Source organism: Rattus norvegicus, chromosome 2 (assembly GCF_036323735.1).
Source record: "Rattus norvegicus strain BN/NHsdMcwi chromosome 2, GRCr8, whole genome shotgun sequence".
Lineage (NCBI taxonomy): Eukaryota > Metazoa > Chordata > Mammalia > Rodentia > Muridae > Rattus > Rattus norvegicus.
Genome location: NC_086020.1, coordinates 167,330,267 through 167,354,913, shown reverse-complemented (window position 1 = coordinate 167,354,913; position 24,647 = coordinate 167,330,267). Strand labels below are relative to the sequence as shown.

The window sequence follows — 24,647 nt, the reverse complement described above, 5'->3', positions numbered from 1 at the left end:
AGGTTAAAGGAAAGCCTTTTTCAGAAGTTGTTTCTCTCCTTTTACCCTGTGAGTTCCAGAGATCAAAGCTTTTACCTGCTAAGCCATCTCGCCAGCCCTGGCTTTCCTTTTTAAATGCATTGACTTTCACGTGGTCATAGTCTGCTTTGCCTTACCCTAGATTAAAAGGTTTTAATTTTTTTTCAAAAGTTATCTGAACATATGGACACAACACCATGTGTACCTGGTGCCCTTTGCAGTAATTTGAGAATCTTGAACAAGAGAGACAGAAAACAAACTATCATGTTCAATCATATTTTCATGCTCATGGTTGTTCAAACCAAACATGGAAATCTGTTAAATATCAGAATTTTAGCTTTCGTTTAAAAATAAATACAGTCTTGCTCAGAGTGATACATCAATACTTTTTCCTCTGAGCAAAAATACTGTCAGAGTTATATTGTTGGACTTAAATAAATATTAAATAAATAGTATGTTGATATAGTAGCACAATCAGAAACTAGCATGCTAAAATTAGTATTGTTTAGTCATTATATCATAACTGTCCCAGACAGTATTTAAAACATGAGGTTGGTTTACAGAAGCAAACTGTGGAAGACTTACCCTGTGAAGAAACAGGTACAGGTCCCAGCTTTACTAATCAGTAACCATGTGGCTTGGGGAGAAATTTATAACTTTATGTAGCTTCGGAATTTCTCCACTTAAGAATGGGGAAATGGAGGGCTCAATGGGTAACTTTTCTGTCCTTACAGGGGTTTCCCCCTATGCATGACTCCAAATGCATGGAGTCCAACTGTCTTACATACATGGCTAACAACACCATTATTACATACTATGTTATGTCTAGCACTAGGTCTTTATAGATGACAAGTTAAATATTACTGCAAAGAATATCCTGTTATATTTCGTTATTTTTTATAAAACTAAACTGGGCTTTATTTAAAAATGCCATGACAGTGCCACATACCCAAGAGTGGGTGTTGTTTTCTCAAGATGTGGGTGGATCCTTGGGATTTTAGATCACTGGTTTCCTTAAACAAAGGAAAGGCTTCTTCATTGATTAAGGTGGAGAACAGGAAGGAAAACCTGGAATGAAAGGGGGTTTTCTGCCACTTTCTGTCCTTAGATGTGATTTCCCACATTTGTCACAGTGTCAGATGCAATAAGATGCATTTACAAAGAATTTACAGTCTATTATGTTTATTACCAATTCTACACATCAGATATTACTGATATTTTATTTTATTCATTTGTTTGTGGTCTTTAGTATTGAACTGAGGACCTTGTCTGTGTTAGGCAAGTGCACAGTTGGTGATATTTTGATTAAAGGACGGACTCTGAGGTCCTTTAGTAAAGACTCTTAGGCATCATTCCAGCTGGCCATGTTGGTTCTAACCAGTTTTACAGGTTAGATCTTTTAGCCTTCAGCCACTCTTTCTCCTAAACAGGTATCCAGCCAACCTCTTTCCCCCCATCAGAGGCTTATAGTTAATCTTAAAGGTTTGAAGAGGGGCTAAAACTGGATCTTTTTTTAAAGCACACTTTATTTTTATCTTTGGACCTCCCTCAAAGATAGTCATACAACACAAATCTGTGTCCATAACAATGACTAGATCTTCTGACATTCCCTACCTAATTACAGTCTCTCCTATACATACTCTTTTCTTTTTCTAAAATAGCTTTGCAACATTTCAGAAAATAGCTGGGTTTAATTATTGATTGGCAAGTCCATGGATTTCAAATATATATTTTTATATTTAAAGAGACTCGTTTAAAACATATCATTCTAAACCACGAACTGGTCCAAGAGTAATCTGAGCTAATAATTCTGTGATGATTGAATCACTATTTCTTTTATCAATTTTTAAAATTGTGAAGACAGGTCTGGAGAAATGATTCAGTAGTTACAGAAAGCATATTATTCTTGTGAAAGACCCCGGTTCCACTGCCGAACACCATATCAGGCAGCTCAAAACCATGTGTAAGTCCAGATCCACGGGATCCAGTGCCCTGCTCTGAACGCTGAGGGCACTACATCCATGTGCATAAGCCAGATACTCAAATACACATAGACATATAATTTAATTTTTTAATCTTGAGAAATGTGTACTGCAGATAGTCTACAATGACAGTCCCTGTACCGTAGCTCAAATTAATTTACAACATTTCAACTTCATGGTGGTATGAGAGCATTCTGTAGAAATCATATTTAAAATTCTGAGTTTCAATCTTTCTTTGCTCGACTGGCAGCATCTGATGATGCTTTCTAGCAAGGCCAGGTGGCAGCACTGAACCCCAGTTAGCCATCTGACTGAACATAGACAGCCAACAGTCTCCAGCATACTACAGTGCAGGCATTATTTGGATGTTGTGTTTTACATCCCATCGTGTGTATAAAATACACATCCCTGTGTGTATATGAGCCTTTATTACAAAACAAGCTTTGTAGCTGATGACTTTGCCCAGCTATAGGTTAATGCAAATAGACCTGGGATCTCCCATCATGCTTGAAAAGATGGAACAAGATGAACGATGATGGCCTCGGTCAGCCATATTGAGCCTATCTTCTAATTCCTGTACATAGACCCATATTGAGGTGAGGTGTGTCTAGGTCAGCCATATTGAGCCTACATTCTAATTCCTGTACATAGACCCATAATGAGGTGAGGTGTGTCTAGGTCAGCCATATTGAGCCTACCTTCTAATTCCTGTACATAGACCCATAATGAGGTGAGGTGTGTCTAGGTCAGCCATATTGAGCCTACCTTCTAATTCCTGTACATAGACCCATAATGAGGTGAGATGTGTCTAGGTCAGCCATATTGAGCCTACCTTCTAATTCCTGTACATAGACCCATAATGAGGTGAGGTGTGTCTAGGTCAGCCATATTGAGCCTACCTTCTAATTCCTGTACATAGACCCATAATGAGGTGAGGTGTGTCTAGGTCAGCCATATTGAGCCTATCTTCTAATTCCTGTACATAGACCCATAATGAGGTGAGGTGTGTCTAGGTCAGCCATATTGAGCCTACCTTCTAATTCCTGTACATAGACCCATAATGAGGTGAGGTGTGTCTAGGTCAGCTATATTGAGCCTACCTTCTAATTCCTGTACATAGACCCATAATGAGGTGAGGTGTGTCTAGGTCAGCCATATTGAACCTATCTTCTAATTCCTGTACATAGACCCATAATGAGGTGAGGTGTGTCTAGGTCAGCCATATTGAGCCTACCTTCTAATTCCTGTACATAGACCCATAATGAGGTGAGGTGTGTCTAGGTCAGCCATATTGAGCCTACCTTCTAATTCCTGTACATAGACCCATAATGAGGTGAGGTGTGTCTAGGTCAGCCATATTGAGCCTACCTTCTAATTCCTGTACATAGACCCATAATGAGGTGAGGTGTGTCTAGGTCAGCCATATTGAGCCTATCTTCTAATTCCTGTACATAGACCCATAATGAGGTGAGGTGTGTCTAGGTCAGCCATATTGAGCCTATCTTCTAATTCCTGTACATAGACCCATAATGAGGTGAGGTGTGTCTAGGTCAGCCATATTGAGCTTATCTTCTAATTCCTGTACATAGACCCATAATGAGGTGAGGTGTGTCTATAATTGGGACCCTCTTAGACTGGACTGAATCAATGGAAAGCTTCTACTGGGAGACCAAGAGTGGACAAACCATTCAGGGGTCTTCTTTGTACCTTCTTAGGAGTGTTACACACCACTTTTATATCCATTTATATTAATGCTCTTTTAATAAAAATGCTTATTTTCTCTGGCCTTCTATCTCCATATTCATCAACTTCCTATCATGGAGTTCCAAGGTCCTGTGACTTGAGTACACTTCCAAACACTTTTATGTGGACTTCATGTGATAATGGAGTCCCAGTTCTTAAAAAACGAAATGGTGCTTGATGGGAAGTGACACCCAGTGAGCGACTGTTACAATGGAGGCTACTGTTCCCTTGAGAGGAGAGGTTTCCACAGCCTGTATGTGTACATGAGTGTTGGTCACCTGTGATACTGTATTAAATGATGGAGATTCTGATTGTTAAGTACACAGAGAGAAAAATAAATGCCTTCTGGCCCCTTAAAGGATTTGTTTAAGGAAGTTGATTGCTGAAATCAGGAAAGACTTGGAAACTTAGGATAAAAATATGGAGGAAATAGAGCCTTTATTCTTTATGGTCTCAAGAATTCATTCTCCTTTTTTGACTCTAAACAGACTTACTTGTCTTTCATTTCAAATTAAGGTGGTTGTTTTTTTTAAATGCCAACAGGGTAAGGTTCTGGAAGAGTCGGTGAAAATAAAGCCAAATACTTAACTCCGAGCTTCAGACAAGCTGTGTTCTTTGTATGAGACATAAATGTATTTTCATAAACACAAGTAGAAGTCAAAGAATTGAAACAGCCCCCTTAGGACAGACTACATACAAGATGTGCTAACTACCTACTCTCTCCTTCATGTAAAAAGATGTATTTCTAGACCAAACCATATCTCTTAAACAAATCGTATTGCTCCTCCTACAGAAAACCCATCGTTAAATCATGCTAGCATAATACCAATACACCACGCTGATGGTCCTCAGTATAATACATCTTTGAGTCTTATTATTTGTACTGTGACAAGGCTACGAAGAACATTTATCACTAGCCTCCACAGCAAACGTTTCATGAAGCACTCCAGATAAATCCCAGCCTGGATTTAAGATAAAAATACTAATACTTTTCCTTAGCAAATCCAAATACAGATTTACAAAGCATCAAAGAAACAAGGCAAGCAGGAATTCCCACGTTCATTCAACATGTTCATTGAGTATCTTCAGTACATTACACACTCCAATAGGATCCAGACACACAATGAAAAATACAGGAAACATTACTGCCTCCCAGACACAGAGACCAGTGGGAAGGGAGAGACGACACAGTACAATAGGACAATACAGAATGAGTCAGATCTTCAGAGCTCAGACATGTTCAACCTAAAACTAAGCTTGTAGTTCCAGACAGGGAAATTCACACCCAATGGAAACTGGAAGAAAAAAGCAACTTAGGAAGGGGAAATGTGAGAATGTTCACTGCACGCTGGAACTGGCCTGTTCTTGTCCCCTGCCTCACTGTAACAAGACACATGTATAAGAAGATATACCTGTGAGCCATTTCATGCTCTCCTGAGGAAGCTGACCTGACCTCATGACTCTAAGAAACTGAAGGAATGAGATATTGAAGCAAGAGCAGAGCAACCACTGATGCCATCTCATACAAAATCCGAGGGATTGAGCTCGTCATACTGAGCTGCAGCCACGACTCTATTAACTTATTTCAACTGCCACTTAGATGCGGTTGGAGAGAGGACCATGCCAGAGACTTCTTCAAACTGAATCTTAGGGGGTTTGATATTCTAGAGACCCAGGAAACAGAATCAAATATCTCAGAGAAATTCTGGCACGAAATAGGAATAGTCAAGCTAGCAGAGTCCTACTGATAGTTTGTTCATAAGAGAAAATGACCTTTGAGAGCTGACGGCCCAAAGCAACTCAAGGAACTTGGTACTTCATGTACTCAGTGGAATAACAGCAATAGCCAACACTTATTCAAGGTCTGGTCTGCGCCAAGAACTGTTTTCTATGTGTGAGCTACCAAAACTTCATGGGGTTCATGGCATTCTCATTCAGAAAGTATCCTCTGTGGGGCATGAACTTAATACACACTCTGTGATTTCACCTTACGTTCCTTATTTATTAAGGAGGCCGAGTTCACTGGTTACAGTCGAGGTAAAAGAGTTGACTCTTATGTGGTCAGTTCTGTCTGAGCCTCTGACCAAGATTGTTTGCTGAGGAAATTTCTTCTTAATTTTTTAAAATGTAATCTTTATTACGTGCATAGAAGTGTTTGTCTTCGTATGTGTAAGTGTATCACATGCATGCCTGGTGCCTACAGAGGTCAGAAGACAGTGTTGAATAGCCTTGAATTAAATTTATGGGTGGTTGTAGAGGGTGTGTGTGTGTGTGTGTGTGTGTGTGTGTGTGTGTTGTGTGTGTGTGTGTGTATCATTTGCAAAGGCACTGAGTGCTCTTAACCGCTGAGCCATCATTTCTCCACCCCACCCCCACCCCCTTACTCTTTAAACCATCTAGGAAGGAAGTTTCCATAGAAACCTGTAAGGTTCTATGTAGTGCTGTCAGCAAGCTCTGTACCCTGGCTTCCTATCATCGTGAAAATTGTCATTGTTTTTAATTAGATTTAACATACCACCAAAAGAAAGTTCACAGAGAGAAATGGAGAGCAAAGATTGCAGTGTGGGCTTAGCCTCACATGCCCAGCACAGCCGCGTGCTAGATCGTTAACAGCAGCAGACTGGGAAAAAGAAGAATGCCACGCATATGGAAAGATGACGCTGCTGCTGCTGTCCAAATGGGAAACATGGGTGGGGAAAATAATTCAGAGAAAGTGGGAGAAAGGAGAAAATGATCCCAAATCCCCAGCAGCTGCAAATAAGAAGCAAGTGAATCTGTTACCTTGGATGAACTCTAATTTCCTGCTCACAGATGGCAGGGTCCTGTTGAGACCCAGGATCCTGTCCAGGTGGAAGGCAAACACTTCACTCATGTCCAGAGGTTGCTTGAGAAGCCCACAGGGGCTAGGGCCGCAGCCAGGCACAGAGCCTGAGGTGCTTCCTTCCAACATCAGCAAGCGGGTACCACCTTCAAAGATGGTGGGTAGGATGCTAGCCACCTCACCATCAGCCAGGAGGCGCATTCTGCGGATGTCTTCTTTGCTCAGCCATGAGGGGGCGCTCTCGCTGTAAATCCTAATGTTGCTCTCTGGGGCCCTAGGCTGCTGCAAGTTTGAACCTCTGACTCTAGGACCATGCAGCATCCTCCAGGGTCGTTCACCAACCTTAGTCAGGTAACCCTGAACATAGCCAGGAACTTCAGCATCTGCTGCCCGTGCAACTTCCGGCTGTATAAGGGATGGTCTAACCAGCACCTCCTGATCAGGGGCTACAGATGCCACTGCATACTTCTTCCTGCGCTTAGGTTTCACTGTGCCACGGATATTCGCAGGCTTGCTGCGCTTGGAACGTAGAGTAATGTACACCACGTTGGGCTGCAATGTGCTTCCATTGCCCTGCGACTCTGGAGGGGCCAGGGTACCATCCAGGGGGATCTCTGGAAAGGGTACCTTGAAGATATCCTGGTTGTTGGGTGGCCCCCTGTTAGTTGCCTGCCCATGCTGGAAGGAGCCTTTGCCCACCTGGCTCACCAGAAAGCCCAGGTAGATGGCACAGGCAGTGCCCAGCAAGAGGTTCCGTCTGGTCCTGGGACGCCGGCTACTCCAAAGTTTACACACTCGTGGGGCGCACAGGGAGCAGACAAACCAGTTTATGAGTTGCCCCAGCTTGTCTGGACAGGTCATTTCTCTGCCGCTTCCACATGCTGAACTGAGTTTAAAGTCTGCAGCTGGCTCCTGGTGACATGATTCATGGCTTCCTGAATCCAGCCGCCCAGTCCGCTTCGATATCTAAGTGGTCTCCAACAGGCAGAGGTAAAAGAGAAGGGTCGCCGCGGGCTCTGGGAACGCTTTGTGCACTGACCACCGCAAGCCTTTTAAACTCCTATCAGCCTTCTCCAGGAGAAAGGGGGGCTGACTCTGGGAATGAATGGAAACAAAGTTGACTGAGTCACTAACTCAACCCATTTCAGTTCCTCTACAAGAGGAAAGAGGCGAGTAACCCTTTCCTTCCAGAAATTCTACCAAGTTTGGGGTAAAGTTTAAAACACGGAAGCAAGATAAATGTGTGAGTCTGATTTCACTTTAAAGTAATGAAGATACGCTGCAAAGAGCATTTGGTAGCTCCGACTGAAAGCCACTAACTACATCTGGGAAGCAAAACTTTAAAACATCATCAACCAGGATCCCCTGCAGACCTCCTTTTGGTGATTCAGCAATAAGACAAGAAATGAATCCTTTTATGATTTTTATAGGCACTCTAATAATATAAGGTCTATATTAACTACTTGGGCAAAAACACCAAGAAGTAAGTTCACATTTAAACATATTCTCTTGTCTTCACAATATGTTCTATATGTTGGATTGTTACTTAACTGCCCCTTAACGTTTGTACAACTTGGAAAGGGTAAGTTTTCTCTCTCTCTCTCTCCCTCTCTCTCTCTCTCTCTCTCTCTCTCTCTCTCTCTCTCTCTCTCTCTCTCAATCTCTCTCTCTCTCTCTCTCACACACACACACACATACACACACACACACAAACACACACACACACACACACACACAAACACTACAAATCCAATTACTTTTTATTTCTCTTCTTTCTACTAAAGAGAGTAAAATGAAAGAAAAGAATCTCCAGGGTTTTTTGCCTTGTCTTTTCTTCACAGTTTTAGAGGGAAAAAAAACTAGTTTTAAAAGAGAAATGAAACTTTACTTACACAGCTGGCCCCACGCTTAGCTCCAGGAAGAATGGAATCCCTGACTTAATGCACAGAACTTTGAAAGGCTGAGGCACGTAAGGAGAACATATTTCATGGTCAAGAGTGTTCCACCTTTCAAACATCTCGGCTCAGCCTTAAAAGCAGCTGCCTTCTAACAGCGACACAAAATGACTTGTAAGCTGGCTGCTGCACCGTTTTCAGACACGCGAGGTTCTTTTTAAAGATGACTAGAAAAATAAAATTTAATTTTGAATTTCTCTAAACACAGTTCAGAGCCAATTTTCATTCAAACAACTTCTGCTTCCTTCAACCCCTGGGAGCCCTCTAGTGTCCCATTTGCTAAGCGACACAGAAGTGTCAGCCTTGGGAAGTTGCAGTGATCTGAAGTGTTTGCTGGAGTTGGTGGAGACCCCCGCGTTGCCAAATAAATACATTTGTAAAATGAGTGCCACTGACCCCTGCCTGACCCCGTGGAGTTGGGGAGGGGGAGCAGGACACCAGAGACCAAGGGCCTGCAACTTACCTTACATCTGGGCTGTTTGCAGACTAACACTTGTCTCCCACCAGTCCTGGATGAGGGAAACGACCAGGAAAAGTAGACAAAACTAAGAAGGGGGTCACTGGGAATGAGTGGAAAACCGGAAGCGTGAGACAAGGGTGCGGGAGACGGGAAGGCACTTGCGGCATGCAAATGAACACAGCAACAGCACTCAGAAGGCAGCCTGGACCCCTTCTGATTGGAGGTCTTCTAAAAACAGGTTAGTGATTGGCCTGGCTCATTTGCATGTCAGGGCACAAAGGCAGTATCAGATGACCTTGGGGTCTCAGGGAGCTTCCTTGTCTTTGCTTCTGCAGCAAACAGAATCAAACAACAAGCCACCAATGGGATAGGGAGGGTTTTTCCCCCCTTTAAACAAAAGACTGTGATGTGGCGTCGGGAAATGAAAAGAATAGAATATATGCTGTATAATCCTAAAAATATTGTGTTACAACGCCAAAAAAAAAAAGTGAAGAATTTCCCGTTCTCAAAGCTTTCTTCCTCTTTAAAAGTTCTGATACATAGGGAAAAGAAACAAAACAGAGATGGACAGGCTTGAAGTTCTGACGGGCTTTGGCCAAACTCTGTGAGAAATTCAGGCTCTGAGGTCCATCTCTTTATGCTCCAAAACTCTTCAAGCATACTCCCCCAGTGTGATTTTGTTTTCTGGAGAGTATCTCAGAAGTTTCTGAGAGGGGACAATGGCAGACCTGCTTTTTCAAAGCTATCTTATGCTATCCGCATATTCAAAAGATTCACTGACCTAAGTCTTCACAAAGGAAAGACATGAGATGAGACTCAGCTTGCTGACAGAACAACTGGCTTGGCATGTGGGAGCTCTTAAGTCCTATTTTCAACAACATAAAATATTAAATTAAAAAGTTAAAAATAAACACTTGACAGAAACCTCTTCCAGGCATTTTAAAAGCAATGTTAGGGGGTGCCTAGGAAGCAAGTAAAGGTTGTGTGAGCTGATAAATTTGGCTGACTCCTCTCTCACCTCAAAATAATGTTCATTATTAGAAAAGAACAGTTCAAGTCATCATTGTCCCCCTTCCATAACAATAGGGATTAGCAGGAGCTAAGCAATGTGGTCAGCAAAGGATAATCAGAAAGAGAGCAAACATGTCTGTCCCCGCACTTGCTGTGGTGCACACTGGAACCTGTCTAATCTTATTGAGAAGTCCACCGACATCCAAGAGCCAGACAGCTCACCCTGAGGGCTCCCCCTTGTGGTCAAAGGAGGCAGCCCTGATGGAAGGACCTTGTGGAATAATTGGTGGTATATTTGTCTCCTGTCCACACCTTACTGAATTTATCAAAGAACCTTCTACTGACACCAGTCATGCCAAGGCAAAGCCATTATTGTAGAATTTGTAACACGCATAAGAAATTACTTAGGTTGTAAAAATAAAGTCAGTACAGGAGCTGAGACTCATTCAATGTAATCAGAAATCAATTAGTGTATCATTACTTCCACTGCCCATCAAACCTGTGCTGAGGCTTCATTACCCTCTTCAAACCCCTGGTGGAAACTGCAGGTGGAATCTAGGACTTCTCTTTCTACACTGGGGTTGCCCTGGGAGGGGGTTTAGAGTTTGTCAATTATCATTAGCCCTTGATGTCTCTGCATAACTTATTAAAATGTTTGATTCTGTAACACAGTCAAATCTTTTCATTTTAGAGTTGAATCATGATCCCTCTGCAGAAGCCATCTTGGCCTCTCAGAAGCTTGGCTAGGAGACGGGTGTAGCAGCACATGCCTACAATCCCAGCACTCTGGATCTGAAGAATAGGTTAGAGATCAGCTTGGTTTACATAGCAAGAACTTATCTCAAATCAAACACACACACACACACACACACACACACACACACACACACACACACACACACACGAAAAACTAGTAAAACAAAAAAGCAAGGTGACCCATTGGGTGTTTGTTTCCTGTGTAGTGAATTCATTCTGACCCCATCTACCTCCTTACCGAATGCTGAGCCTGGCTCCAGGTATCCCAGTGTTTGATAGAGTAGGGGTAGAGCAGAAAATCTCCCCTTTGAAACTGTTGTGAATCTACTGATCAGTTCCCTAGGCATGGGGTATATATACCCTCCAATGAGCAACTCGCAGTCTCTTCTAAGGGGCCAATATCAAAGCATCTCTCCAACTGGCTATTGATGTCTCCTCAGACTCTGAGATCCATCATTCCACCATTGTACATGAGTTATTATGCCTCACCTCTCCCAATTGTTCTCTCAAGTAGCAATATCAGATGACCAGCAAACTGGCTTCCTCAGCCCTGCCTCGTAAGGGATGCGATTCAATAGTCACCATTAGTACCCGTGGTTTACATGGGCAAACTCTCTTCATGTGGTGATGTAAAGCACACTTCATCTCAGAACATAAAACACAGTGAATGCCCATTTTTGGATATGTAACAGGTAACAAACAAGGGTCAACCAAGGAAAGGGAAGATTTAGTGAGTGACTTTCCAGTGAAGAGTCCCCATGCGTTCTTCCTTATTTTACAAATAGCTTTCAGAAGGTTGGGGGGTTTGAGTCCACAGGGGCACACAGTGGTACACCTGACAGGATGCAAGAACTACAATTTTCTGGACTTAAATTCTACTGTAGCCTCCCTCCTGCTTCCCTCACCAAAATTACTCATGTGTTTGCTGGCTGTTCTCACTCCAGACCATGCTGCCCTGCCAAGGAACTGAAGTGCTCTCTACTCATAGTCCTTGAAATACTGTGACACAGATTCGTAATTGGTAATAAGGAATAGGGTTTTGACTAGGTTTTGTTTTGTTTGGGGGGGGTTATGTTTTTGTTATTGTTGATGCTGTTTGGTTGGTGGTGATCTTGCTATTATTTTGAGTCAGGGTCTAGCCTAGAATTCACAGCAATCCTCCTGCCTCACTCAGGTTCACAAATGCTAACATTACAAGTATGAGCCACCATACGAGCTTGCAACTGTCATATTTTATTTTTGCTAAAACTGTGTGCAAAGAGTCACATTTCTTACATTGTTTTGTAGAAATCTGTGGACATCCAGGCAGAAGGAGAAACCATCCATACTGAGCTACATGTCTACACTGACCGGCAGTGGAATAAGCCTTTCAGAACCTGTCTCCTCAGAGATGTCCTTATAAATCTATGACGTGATACTGTGAAGTGTCAAAGCTTGCAATTGCTCATACATAATCAAGGGATACAGTGGCCATATTACCAGAAGATGTCTCATTGGCTTAAATGTGTTCTTCATCTGTGACTAAAACTGATTAAGAGCAAAAGTATGCTCCTGCCCTAACCCCCGTAATGTCCCGCCACAGTCCATTTAGCCTAATTTCCCTAGAAAGATGAGTATCATTTCTTTAAAGCTGTGTTTTAGAATGGTCTTGTTCTATTACCAGAAATGTTTGCATGAACAGACCATACCATAACACATAAAATATCTGCCAGCAGTCAGATGTCATAGCACATGCCTATAAAACCAGCAATTGGAAGGAAAAGGCAAGGGGTCTCTATGAGTTCAAAGCCAGCCTGGTCTACATAGCAAATTCCAGAACAGCCAGAGATACATAGGAAGACCCTGTGTCAACACTCCACAAATATATAGCAGCCAATTTAACTTAAGTTTAAAGAAAGAAGGATTTTTAAAGTTGTTATTTCACCTCCTAATCATTATGTGTTTTATGAATATTAGAATAATTAACACTTGCTCCAATTCAGCGTCACTGAGTTCTTTAAATTTATTTTTAGATCTATTTATTTATTGTGTATGAACATTTTGCCTATATGTATGTTGTGTGCCGTGTGTGTGTGTGTGTGTGTGTGTGTGTGTGTGTGTGTGTGTGTGTGTGTGTTGCCCTTGGAAGTCAGAAGACAGTGACGGGTACTGGAAACTGAACTTGGGTCCCATACAAGGGCAGCTGTGTTCTTATCCGATGAGTCAATCCGCTGGCCCCATCAGGGAAAAAAAAATCTGGAAAATTAACTGAAGAGTATGTAAACTATTACTAAAATATGCAGAGAATCTAGACAACGGAATGCTTCTATTTCAGAGATGGGCACCGAGTCCTCGGGGTGCAGCCTCAGCCCCTGCCAGCAGACCACTCAGGGAAGAAGCAGTGGCTGCATACACTGGCCCCAGGATACCCTCAGCCAAGAGGGAGCACACAGCAGTAGATCTGCGTCTTGGCACATAAGTAAAGATTGCTCAACACTGGCTCAACGCTTGGGCCCCTAGCAAGAAATTACACCAGAACTGTAAATCATCTCCCCTTACCTCGGGCACAGTTTATACAACAGAAAATAAGCTGTGAGGTTGTATTTGAAGAAAGGAAGGCCTCTTAGCTATGCTAGATTAAATTTGGCACACTAGAAATGCTTTGGAAATATAAATAAACATGATACAAAATGCAGGAGGAAAACGATGGAGAAAAGTAGGATTTCTCATTCATTTAAATCTGCTGATTTTGAGAGTTTATATGCCACTTTCTATGATTTAAATATGTGCAGCATATCTGATATGTGGACATGTAGCTGCACATACATACATGTGATATGAACTAATCAAAAACCTAGATTAGGAAAGGCAGCCTAGAATAACATCACAATCTCTGCCCACCAACCATTCTCAACTCTGCAGCTCTAATATATTCATGGTAACTGAAGGAAGACCCTGAGAGAGGCACTTTCGTGTATTCTGAGGTCTAGTGAGATACAAGCAACACATGTGGGCTCTGGCTGAGGTGATGTGGTATAGGATATGATGGCACTTTGTGCACTCTCTTTCTCTGACTTTCTGTCTCTCCCTCCCTCTCCCTCTCTGTGTCTCCCTGTCTCTGTCTCTGTCTCTCCCTCTTTTCCCTACTTCTCCCTCTCCCTCTCTGTGTCTCCCTGTCTCTGTCTCTGTCTCTCCCTCTTTTCCCTCCTTCTCCCTCTCCCTCTCTGTGTCTCTGTGTGTGTCTCTCTCTCCCTCTTCTTCTTTCTCTGTTTATCTGTCTCTCTGTCTGTCTCTATCTCTGTCTTTCTGTCTCTCTCTCTCTCTCTCTCTCTCTCTCTCTCTCTCTCTCTCTCTCTCGCTGCTCAGGTACATCTAGAAGTTGTCTAGATGGAGCATAACAGGACAGCATCCACAGGGTGAACCATGTCCTACATGGAGACAGCAGCAGTGACAGGTGCAGCGGTGACTTGCCCTTAAGCTGCTTCACAGACAGGAAGCATGCACAAACAAGGCTTATGTGTAGTAACCAGAACTGACAGGGTTATAAGTGTGTGAGTGACAAGCCTTGACACCCCTGAGACACAATTAAGAGCTTTATTGAGGGTGCTGCTGGGCTTATCTCAGGCAGGAGAGTGACAGCCTGCAATTCAAAGTCATTCCCACTGAAGCATGCTTGGTGAGCCCACAGACTGAAAGAAGTTGGCCCCTGGAATCAGAATCAGTACAGGACATACCCAGACACCAAATTCTTAGCACAAAGGAGATTTATGGCAAACAAGGCAGGGAGACTGCAAAGGCGGTGGCGGTGGCGGTGGCGGTGGCAGCAAACACATGCATGAAAAGCAAGAGACATAAGATAGCAAATGAGGGCGTTTCTGTAGGAGTGGGTTTTTAAGGAGAAAGGCGGCGGTGGGGGGTGGGGGGCGGCAGGTGGGAGGAGTCTGTGCTAGAGTGAACTGGTAAATCCTCATTGGACAAACTAGTCAAATCATGAATTTGATCATTGGACGACAGTATTTTGTCTCAGAAACGAGTCGGTGACCAAATAAGGGAATAGATCTCGGGGCTAGCTTTAGGAATGTGATGGATTTTAGCAAGGAAGAGGAAAAGAGGTAAAAATGCAACACCTGATTTCTTTTAAATGTTTGCCATGGTCAGGCCTGTGTTTGCCATGCTTTGTCTGGTTAGAACCCCTTTATAAACTACTAAATTGTGGTCAAAACCCAAGGTTTCTGCGGAAGGCATAAATTTCTAAGGCACTTGATCTGGTTAGATTTTTGTTGTTGTTGTTAACTAGATATAAACAAGAGTAAATTTGAAAGAGAGAACCTCAATGGAGAAACTACTTCGGCAGATCGGCCTGTTGGAGCATTTCGTTGGATAATGACTGATGTGGAAGGACCCAGCCCACTGTAGGCAGTGCCACCCTAGGGCAAGTGGTCCTAGCACCTATAAGTAGGCTGAGCAAGTCAGGGGAAACGCCGTAACTAATGTTCCTCCATGGTTTCTGCTCCAATCCCAGCCCCCAGGTTCCTCCTTGAGCTCCTGCCCCATGTCCCTCACTGATGGACTGTAACCCTTTCATAGCAACATGGCCGTTTCCATAGCAATAGAGAACAAACTGAGACAACATCTCTTGGCTCAATAATATCTCAGTAAATGTTGGGTAAATGAATTCATGGTTGAATATATTAAATAATAAGCTAAGCTCCTGGCCGATGCATCTCAGATCACAGCCATGCCACACCTCATAGCTACAACTGGAACTTTCCTAAAAGAGCAACCCCCTGGCTGTATCCCCAGATCGACCAAAATGGAAACTTTGGATGCAAGTGCCAGTATCTGAATTGACACAGGGGATCCAAACACTGAGAACCACTATCTTTGATGAGACTCACAAGCAGTGGAGCAGGATTCGAGGGAAAGAAGAAGATGCTCGAGGAGGCAGGACCAATAAAACCAAAAGCCGTGAGAAGAGTCAAAGTCACAGCCACGTTGGCAATTTATCTATGTCTGCTCTACGCTTCCCCCTCCTGAGGGTTCAGTTCCCTTCCTATCCCTTCAGTCACTGAACTCACAGGAGCAAAATATGTTAATACCATATTCTGCCTGGCCACTCAACATCACTTCCCCGGCCCTATGGATTCAGCCTCTTTCTCAAAACAAGGCTCTAACATGTAGATAGGAAATACTGTCTTTCAAAATTCACCCTATCAGTTTGTAAAGTTTATACATACAGTTTTTCACACACCATCATGCATGGCTCAGTCACAGTGGAAAAAAATCTGAGAAGGCTCGTAATACCCATCTATAGGATGAAAACCAAGAATAGGCATGGCTAGGTGTGGATAGGCTATCTAAGGAAAGCACCCAGAAGAAAACCACCCTGGGCTAACTGGCAGTCTTCTATACTAAAACTACACTGTTTCCCAAGGCACTGCTCAGGGCCCATGCTCATATAATTTGTAGAGCAACCAAAATGTAGAAACCTGAAAGCTTTTTATTAGAAGCCTGGAGTCTGTGCTAAAGTAAAAAGGGAAAGGGTACACAAGGTTCAGAAGAGCAATAAATGTCTTCAGGAGAATGAGTGGTCTTTTCCTAACTGCAACACACCTTCACAGGAGAGAGAGCACATCGGATTTCAGTTCTTTATAGAGAACGGAGCCATCCTTGACTGCAGTAATCACCAGCTCAGAGGCAATTCCTTGTTTCATTTTTGCACTAATTGCTCACAACACAGAAGTAGGCAATAGAGTTTATGATTGCCAATTTGCATTTCATTAGGTGAGGTTGAGGAATCTGTAAGCAAAAATTCTTACTTCGGCGAGGTGCTTTGGGCAAGATATTGAAAAGTGCTTTTTCCTCATCTGAAAACATAGGATGGTTTCATGTCGTTCACGGGGTGATTCTAAAACTAGGCCTTACCAGTAAGGCACTTACCACAGTGACTGGAAGGATGTTAGCACTCATTCATTCTTCCTGCTTCCGGTAATAGCTAAACTTTCTACACGGACCATAAGAAAACAGGCAAAGCTAAAGCCCGTGATCGGTGCATGATCCCAAGTTCATGGCATGGTTGTCAGAAGTTACTAATGTAACACATTACCAAGAATTTGCTTCACAATTATATCCTATAATCAGGAGTATATTTTCCATGCTGCTTTGGATTCAATTCATGGGTGAGGTTTGCCTTTTAAAATTATAAGCAGTTAGTGGTAATCAGCACAGCGGCAGTTAGTGCCTTGGCAACATGATTGAAATCGGAAGGCTTTATCACAAAAAGGTATTAAGTGTGAATCAGAAAGTGTAGCGTTTTCTTCCAGGTAATTTGCTACTTTTAAGCTAAATAGGACACACTCTTCTAAGCCTCTGGTAATACAGAACAGGGACTGGGAAGAAGGCTTTGGGCAGGCATAAAGGCATGGGTTCATATCCCCAGTACCCACCTAAAAAGCCAGGTGTTACAGCACATGCATGTAACCCCACCACTATAGGGACAAAGACAAAGGGATCCCTGGAACTCTCTGGCCGGTCCTTATAGCTAATAGTTTTAGACTCAGTGAGAAGCCACTTCTCAAAAGGTAGAGATGTGTGGCTCTGGAAGATACCTGATGTCGATCTCTGGCCTCCACATGTATACGCACACTCACAAATATACCCGCACTCACATACACGTGTATACACACACACACACACACACACACACAAAACACACATGCTACCAGAACAGTGGTGATGACAATAATAGTAAATATATTAATATTAAATTTACTATTCTTAATAATAGCACCCATCCTATTAGGTAGGTGTGAGGAATAAGTTAATTAATACATGAAACTTTCCTATAACGACAAACAAACAAATAAATAATATTAGCTTTATCATTACCAGGAAGGAAACAGATACAACTGAGGAGTAGTCATTTCCTGTGACCAAAATAAGAGAATCGCAAGTGTCCGTTCCCATGTAGACACGGTCAGGGGAGCTGGCAATCACTACGTCACTGTAACTGCTCAGCTTCCAGCAGGCCTCTCTCTATGATGGAAAATCCTCTTGTTTGACCAGAGACAGAACTGCTTGCTGCCACATTGCTAGACTGCTATATTATTCTTTTCTTTTCTCATTTAAAATGGTTTTTGAACATGGGGTAGTGTGGCACCTGTCCTTTAATCCCAGCACTCAGAAGGCAGAAGTTAGCAAATCTCTAGGAGGTCAAGACCAGTCTCATCTACATAGTGAGCTCCAGGACACCCAAGGCTATGCACTGAGACTTTGTCTTGAAAATAAAAGTAATTAATTAATTATATGAAGCACCTGTTTGATATCCCTATCAAGTTACTTTAGATTAAGAATAAAATACAAAAACTGTGGTCAGTCGTCAGAGTCTAAAGCAGTGATTCCCAACCTGTGGGTCTCGACCCTCACAGGAGTTGAATATCAGATATCCTGTGTATCAGATATTTGTATCATGATTTATGATAGTAGCAAAATTAGTTATGATATAACAATGAAATAATTGTATTGTTGGAAGTCACCACAACATGAGGAACTATAGTAAGGGTCGCAGCATTAGGAAGGTTGAGAACCACTGGTTAAGGATCCTGTCCTGTTGCTTGGGCTCCACTCTAACATCCTCAAGCACTTTATGCATCTTCTGCTTCATTTGCCACCCGTAGAGCCTGCTCAAGCCTAGCAAAAGTCTCTCATTTCCCGTATCAATCTTGCTCCGTTTGTATCAACATAATTAAGTACCTCGTGCCTACACGGAACCTCAGACATGGCAATTCTAATCGCACCATGTGTATGATCTGCTCCGGGACAGTGTTGAGCTGGTTTGGGTAGCTGTGTAATTAGTTTAGTACAGTTAATGAATCCTCTTCAAACCTGTCGTGAATTTCAAACTGAACCAATGACTGCTTGAAAAGACAAGAAAAGGCTCCTTTTCCTTAAGTAAGAATAAAAGGATCTTTTAAACGTATAAGTGCAGTTGAGTTGCAGAGCTTAGGAGGTTGCCCAGTGAGTAAAGTCCTTGCACAAGTGTGAAGTACAAGCTCCTACAGGCCAGAGAGCGGCCAGGCCCTGCCCCAGAGGACCTACAACCAGTAGGTTCTACCCACAAAACACTCTCCCTTAAGGCCGGACCCAGCTCCTGCCCTCCAGAGTAAAAAGCTTCTCTGCTGTGAAGAGACCCCATGACCAAGGTATAAAGACAAACCTTTAGCTGAGGCTGGCTTACAGTTTCAGAGGTTCAGTTCATAATCATCAAGGAAGGAACATGGCAGCATCCAGGCAAACTTCCTACTGGAGGAGCCAAGAGTTCCATATCTTGATTCTTAGCCAGTCTTCCACAGGCACCAGGAAGGGACTCACTTCTGCATTGGGCGGAACTTGAGCATAGGAGGCCTCAAAGCCCTCCCCCACAGTGACACACTTCCTCCAACAAGGCCACACCTTCTCCAATAGGGCCACACCTCCGAATAGTGCCTCCCCATGGCAAAGCAATCAAACAAAGGAATCTATTCAGGCTAAACCTCTTCAAACCACTGCAGAGCTCAAACTTGGGACTTGAAATTTCACCAATCCCTGGACTCACTCCAATCTCTGGATTTGAAATCCTACCAATTTTCACCCTGGAAAGCTCTGTCCCACCCCACAAGAAATTATATACATGCATATATAACATAACAATCCTGGATTGGTTTTTTTTTCCCCTCTCAATAAAATCTCTTGTTGAGGTATGCTGTGCTGGGTGACTTTGTGGTATTCCTTGGCTCCTGACTGCCTCAGAGCTGTAACACTTCCCCACCACCCACCCCCTCTCCGGGAACAGAACTTAGCATTCGCAGTAGGGAGATCATTCTCCAGTCCTGGAGCAGAGTGGTAACGCTTCCACTGGGGAAGTCTTTCCCCACAGAGCTGTAACATTTGCATGGTGTCCCCTTGGATACTCAGAACCTACAGAAGGCTGGCAAGCATGACAACCTCCTGAACCCTAGCATTCATGATGTAGAGCCAGGTAGTCCCTGGGATAAGCTAGCTGACTAGGCTACCCAGAAATGGTGATGTTCTATGTCCAGTGAGAGACTCTGCCTCAATAAATGAAGTGGAGAGCAACTGAGGAAGAAACTTGACATCAACTCCAGGTCTACACACACACACACACACACACACACACACACACACACACACACACACACATCATATACACACATAGAAAAAATATAGTTGAGTTTTATCTAAGAGGTAGGTAACTTCCTATTTAAAATATACGACTAAAATAAATGAAAAAGATTTAGTAAGAGGAGCCTGGAGTTTTTACAGCTAAAGCTTGTCTGAAAACCTTGGCAGTCTTTCGCTGCTGTGTCCACAGCCATGAGTACACTCAGGCTATAGAAGAGGCTTGCCTCTAGGGTCCTCCGCTGTGGTAAAAAAAGAAGGTCTGGTTGGACCCCAATGAGACCAATGAATTTGCCAATGCCGACTCCTGTCAGCAGACCAGGAAGCTGATCAAAGATGGGATGATCATCTGGAAGCTTGTGACTATTCCCGGGCCTGCTGCCGGGAAAACACCTTGGCCTGATGGAAGGGCAGGCATATGGGCATAGGCAAGAGGAAGGGTACTGCAACGCTCGGATGCCTGAGAGGATGGCCTAGAGGAAAAGGATAAGGATCCTGCGCCGGCTTCTCAGGAGATACCGGGAATCTAAGAAGATTGACCGCAATATGTATCACAGCCTATATCTGAAGGTCAAAAGGAATGTGTTCAAAAACAAGGATTCTCATGGAGCAGGTCCATAAACTAAAGGCAGACAAGGCCCGCAGAAGCTACTGACTGACCAGGCTAAGGTTCACAAGTCTAAGACCAAGGAAGCACGAAAGCGCCAGGAGGGAAGCCTCCAGGCCAAGAAGGAAATGATCATCAAGACTCTGTCCAAGGAGGAAGAGACCAAGAATTAAAGCTCCCCTCATGTGTGTACATAGTGGCCTGGTTGTGGCCTTACATGGATCAGTCACTAAAATAAAACAAGCTTTTGTCTGTTAAAAAAAACTTGGTAAACACTTTTATTAGCTTCGAGTTTTCCATAGTTAGCAGAATTTGGTGTTAAATGTAACTTTGTGCATCTATTGCTATGTCAAGCTAGAAATTCCTACAGATTATGGCACCTCAAGATCAGACTCAAAATATATAACACATTTTAAAGAAGTTCCCTAAAAGCAAGGGGCTGTAGAGATATCTCGGTGGTTGAGTGCTTCCTGATCTTGCAGAAAACCCAAATTTAGTGCTCAGCATCCACATTACAGCTCACAGTCACCTGTAACCCCGCAGAGATCCAACACCCTCTTCTGGTCTTCATGAGCATGCACATGCATGTGCACAAACACACAAACACACTGATACATTTGCATACGTGTAATAAATAAATAATAAAATAAATTACTTTTTTAAAGCTCCCTTAAAACAAAAATGTTCTTATATTTAAAACTTACACATATTAATATTGTTTATTTGAATTAAAAAATCATAAATATGTAAAGAAAAAACAGGTTCAACTTATGTATAAAATGTATAAAAGATGACTGAGTGGACATGTGACATGTACCACATCATCCTTTTTAAATTGTTTTATTTACATTTTTATCTGTAAGATCCACTTGCCTACATTTCTGCATATGTATTTTTGTCCCTGAAGAGATAAAGAGAAGATGCTCAATCCCTCAAAGTGGGATTATGGATGGTTGAGAAGCACCACGTGGTTCTGGGAAACAAACTCAGGTCCTCTGCAAGAGCAAAGAGCTTTCATTGAACCATCTCTCCAGCCCAGTACCACATAATCTGTCCTTGCTTCTCTTTGCACACTTACTTTGTATTTCTATAATTAAAAATAATAATCATTGCTGTGATTAAATTTTTAATTATCTTTCAGACCCCAAATTATAGCATTTATTGAACCAAATCTATTAAAAAGAACTTCAAATGTATATAAATATATATATTCAACCCTCTGAAAGCACTGGTGGCCAAACACCAAGTGCTGCTGAGCATTGTGAGGCTGACTGAGGGGCTCTCAGGAGCCGCCCTAACCTTTACCTCAGAACTTTCCTAAAGGCATTTCCAAATTATAGTGAAGATGCAGAGAATCCTAGGTCTGAGGAGAGAGTCAAGTGAGGATGCTGTGCTGAACAGCTGTTTCTCAGCTTGACCCATCTGGGAAGAAAGAACGGCAACTGAGAAATGCCTCCATGAGGCTGGCCTGTTAGAAAGTCTATGCAGCATTTTCTTGATTAGGGATTGGAGTGGGAGGGTCCAGCCCACTGTGGGTGGTGCCACCTCTGGGAAGGTGGTTCTGAGGTGTATAATAAGGGCTGAGCAAACCATGGAGAGTCAACCTGTAACTGTTGTTCCTCTGAGGTTTGTGCTTCATTCAGTTCCTGACTTCTGGTCCCTGCATTGAACTCTGCCCTGACTTCTCTCTGTGATGGACGGTAAATTGTAAGATGAAATAAACCCTTTCCTCCTCAAGTTGCTTTTGGTCATGGAGTTCTATCCCAGCAACAGAAGCAAACTAAAACAGAAACCTATGGACCTTTGGTCTGAGGAGCAAACTACTCAAGATAAAGGAACTTGAGAACAAACCTAAAGCTTATGTACACATCCTCCCTCAACCTCCCCTTTAAACTCCACTATTCTCATATGCAAGGCAAGCTTCAAAGGACTGTCCTAGACCACAGCAACCAGAAGGATCTAATCCAGGGATTTCTACAGGTGAGCAACACTAGTGAATCCAGAGCCTGGGATTCAAAGTGGAAGGAGCTTGTTGCAGCCAAACACTGGGGAAAAGTCACACCTTAAAACTAGTAGTCAATGGTAAAACCATTCTGGAAATCAGTCTGGAGGTTCCTCAGAAAATTGGACATTGAACTGCCTGAGGATCCAGCCATACCTCTCTTGGGCATATACCCAAAAGATGCCTCAACATATAAAAGAGACACGTGCTCCACTATGTTCATCGCAGCCTTATTTATAATAGCCAGAAACTGGAAAGAACCCAGATGCCCTTCAACAGAGGAATGGATACAGAAAATGTGGTACATCTACACAATGGAATATTACTCAGCTATCAAAAACAACGACTTTATGAAATTCGTAGGCAAATGGTTGGAACTGGAAAATATCATCCTGAGTGAGCTAACCCACTCACAGAAAGACATACATGGTATGCACTCATTGATAAGTGGCTATTAGCCCAAATGCTTGAATTACCCTAGATCCCTAGAACAAAGGAAACTCAAGACGGATGATCAAAATGTGAATGCTTCACTCCTTCTTTAAATGAGGAAAAAGAATACCCTTGGCAGGGAAGGGAGAGGCAAAGATTAAAACAGAGACTGAAGGAACACCCATTCAGAGCCTGCCCCACAGGTGGCCCATACATATACAGCCACCCAATTAGACAAGATGGATGAAGCAAAGAAGTGCAGACCGACAGGAGCCGGATGTAGATCGCTCCTGAGAGACACAGCCAGAATACAGCAAATACAGAGGCGAATGCCAGCAGCAAACCACTGAACTGAGAATAGGTCCCCCGTTGAAGGAATCAGAGAAAGAACTGGAAGAGCTTGAAGGTGCTCGAGACCCCAAAAGTACAACAATGTCAAGCAACCAGAGCTTCCAGGGACTAAGCCACTACCTAAAGACTATACATGGACTGACCCTGGACTCTGTCCCCATAGGTAGCAATGAATATCCTAGTAAGAGCACCAGTGGAAGGGGAAGACCTGGGTCCTGCTAAGACTGAACCCCCAGTGAACTAGACTATGCGGGGAGGGTGGCAATGGGGGGAGGTTTGGGAGGGGAACACCCATAAGGAAGGGGAGGGGGGAGGGTGATGTTTGTCTGGAAACCGGGAAAGGGAATAACACTTGAAATGTATATAAGAAATACTCAAGTTAATAAAAAAAAAAAAAAAAACTAGTAGTCAATTAATGATCAAGTATCGATTGATGATTAGTTGATAATTAAGTAATGATCAAATGATAGTTGTCAACATCAAAATAAGTCTGGCATAACAAAGGTTAAGAGCAAGCCTTTAATGGGTGAAGTCATTCAACGAAATGCTTCAAGAAACAAAATATTTGAATGGGCAAATCATACGTAGCCTGTATTACGTCTTACCTCTCTAACCTGAAATGTTAAAACCTATTGAAAACAAGAGCAGACATTCAACATGAGCTGGGCTGAAGAAAAGAAAAAAGGCTACCAGCCTTTCCAGAGCTCATACTGTTGGAGTGACATCTGCTGGAGTAGAGTTTGGAACATCAGCCACCTCAAAGGCTTATGCCACTTCCCGTGCCTGTAGGAGCACCTCCATTACAAGACCTTCCATGTACTGAGATGCTGCCTTGCCTTTTCATGCCATTTAAAGACCAGCAACCTGATCCAGAGAATGGTGCATTTCTGTAAGTGCTGCCTGTGGTGGTTTGAATAAAAATGGCTTCCATTGGTCCATAAGGAGTGGCACTATTAGTGGCCTTTTTGAGGAACTGTGTCACTGGGAGTGGGCTTTGAGGTTTCAGAAACTGAAGCCAAGCGCGTTGTCTCTGCTGCATGCCAATCAAGATATGGAACTCTCAGCTATCTCTCCAGCACCATGTCTGTCTACATGCTACCATGCTTCTAGCCATGAAGACAATGGACTCAACCTCTGAAACTGTAAGTTCCAATTAAATACTTTCCTTGATAAGAGTTGCCATGGTCATGGTGTCTCTTCACAGCAATAGAAACTCTAACTAAGACACTGCCTTAGAAAGTAACCATTTGCTTCCCTGGACAAGGCAGAGCTTCAGCAGTCAGTCTCCGTAAGGGCAGCTCAGAATATCACAGCAAAGACATCTGGTTGGCATCTCCACAGTTCTAGAAAATA

The 24,647-nt window shown here is 43.0% G+C and overlaps 1 protein-coding gene across 2 annotated transcripts in view; it reads right to left on the bottom strand.

The window, feature by feature from the left end:
- The window catches only part of Gask1b (golgi associated kinase 1B), a 64,869-nt gene extending 55,693 nt beyond the window's left edge, over positions 1 to 9,176 (bottom strand). Inside the window, exons 1-3 of one of the 2 annotated variants that reach the window (XM_006232514.5) lie at positions 8,983 to 9,176; positions 8,457 to 8,686; positions 6,525 to 7,659 (exon numbers count right to left, since the gene is read on the bottom strand). In XM_006232514.5, the coding sequence (XP_006232576.1) occupies positions 6,525 to 7,425 (901 nt within the window). In that variant the 5' untranslated portion in view covers positions 7,426 to 7,659; positions 8,457 to 8,686; positions 8,983 to 9,176. The remainder of the gene's footprint in view (positions 1 to 6,524; positions 7,660 to 8,456; positions 8,687 to 8,982) is intronic. The other variant, NM_199105.2, reaches the window with a different exon arrangement.
- Positions 9,177 to 24,647: the final 15,471 nt, after the last annotated feature.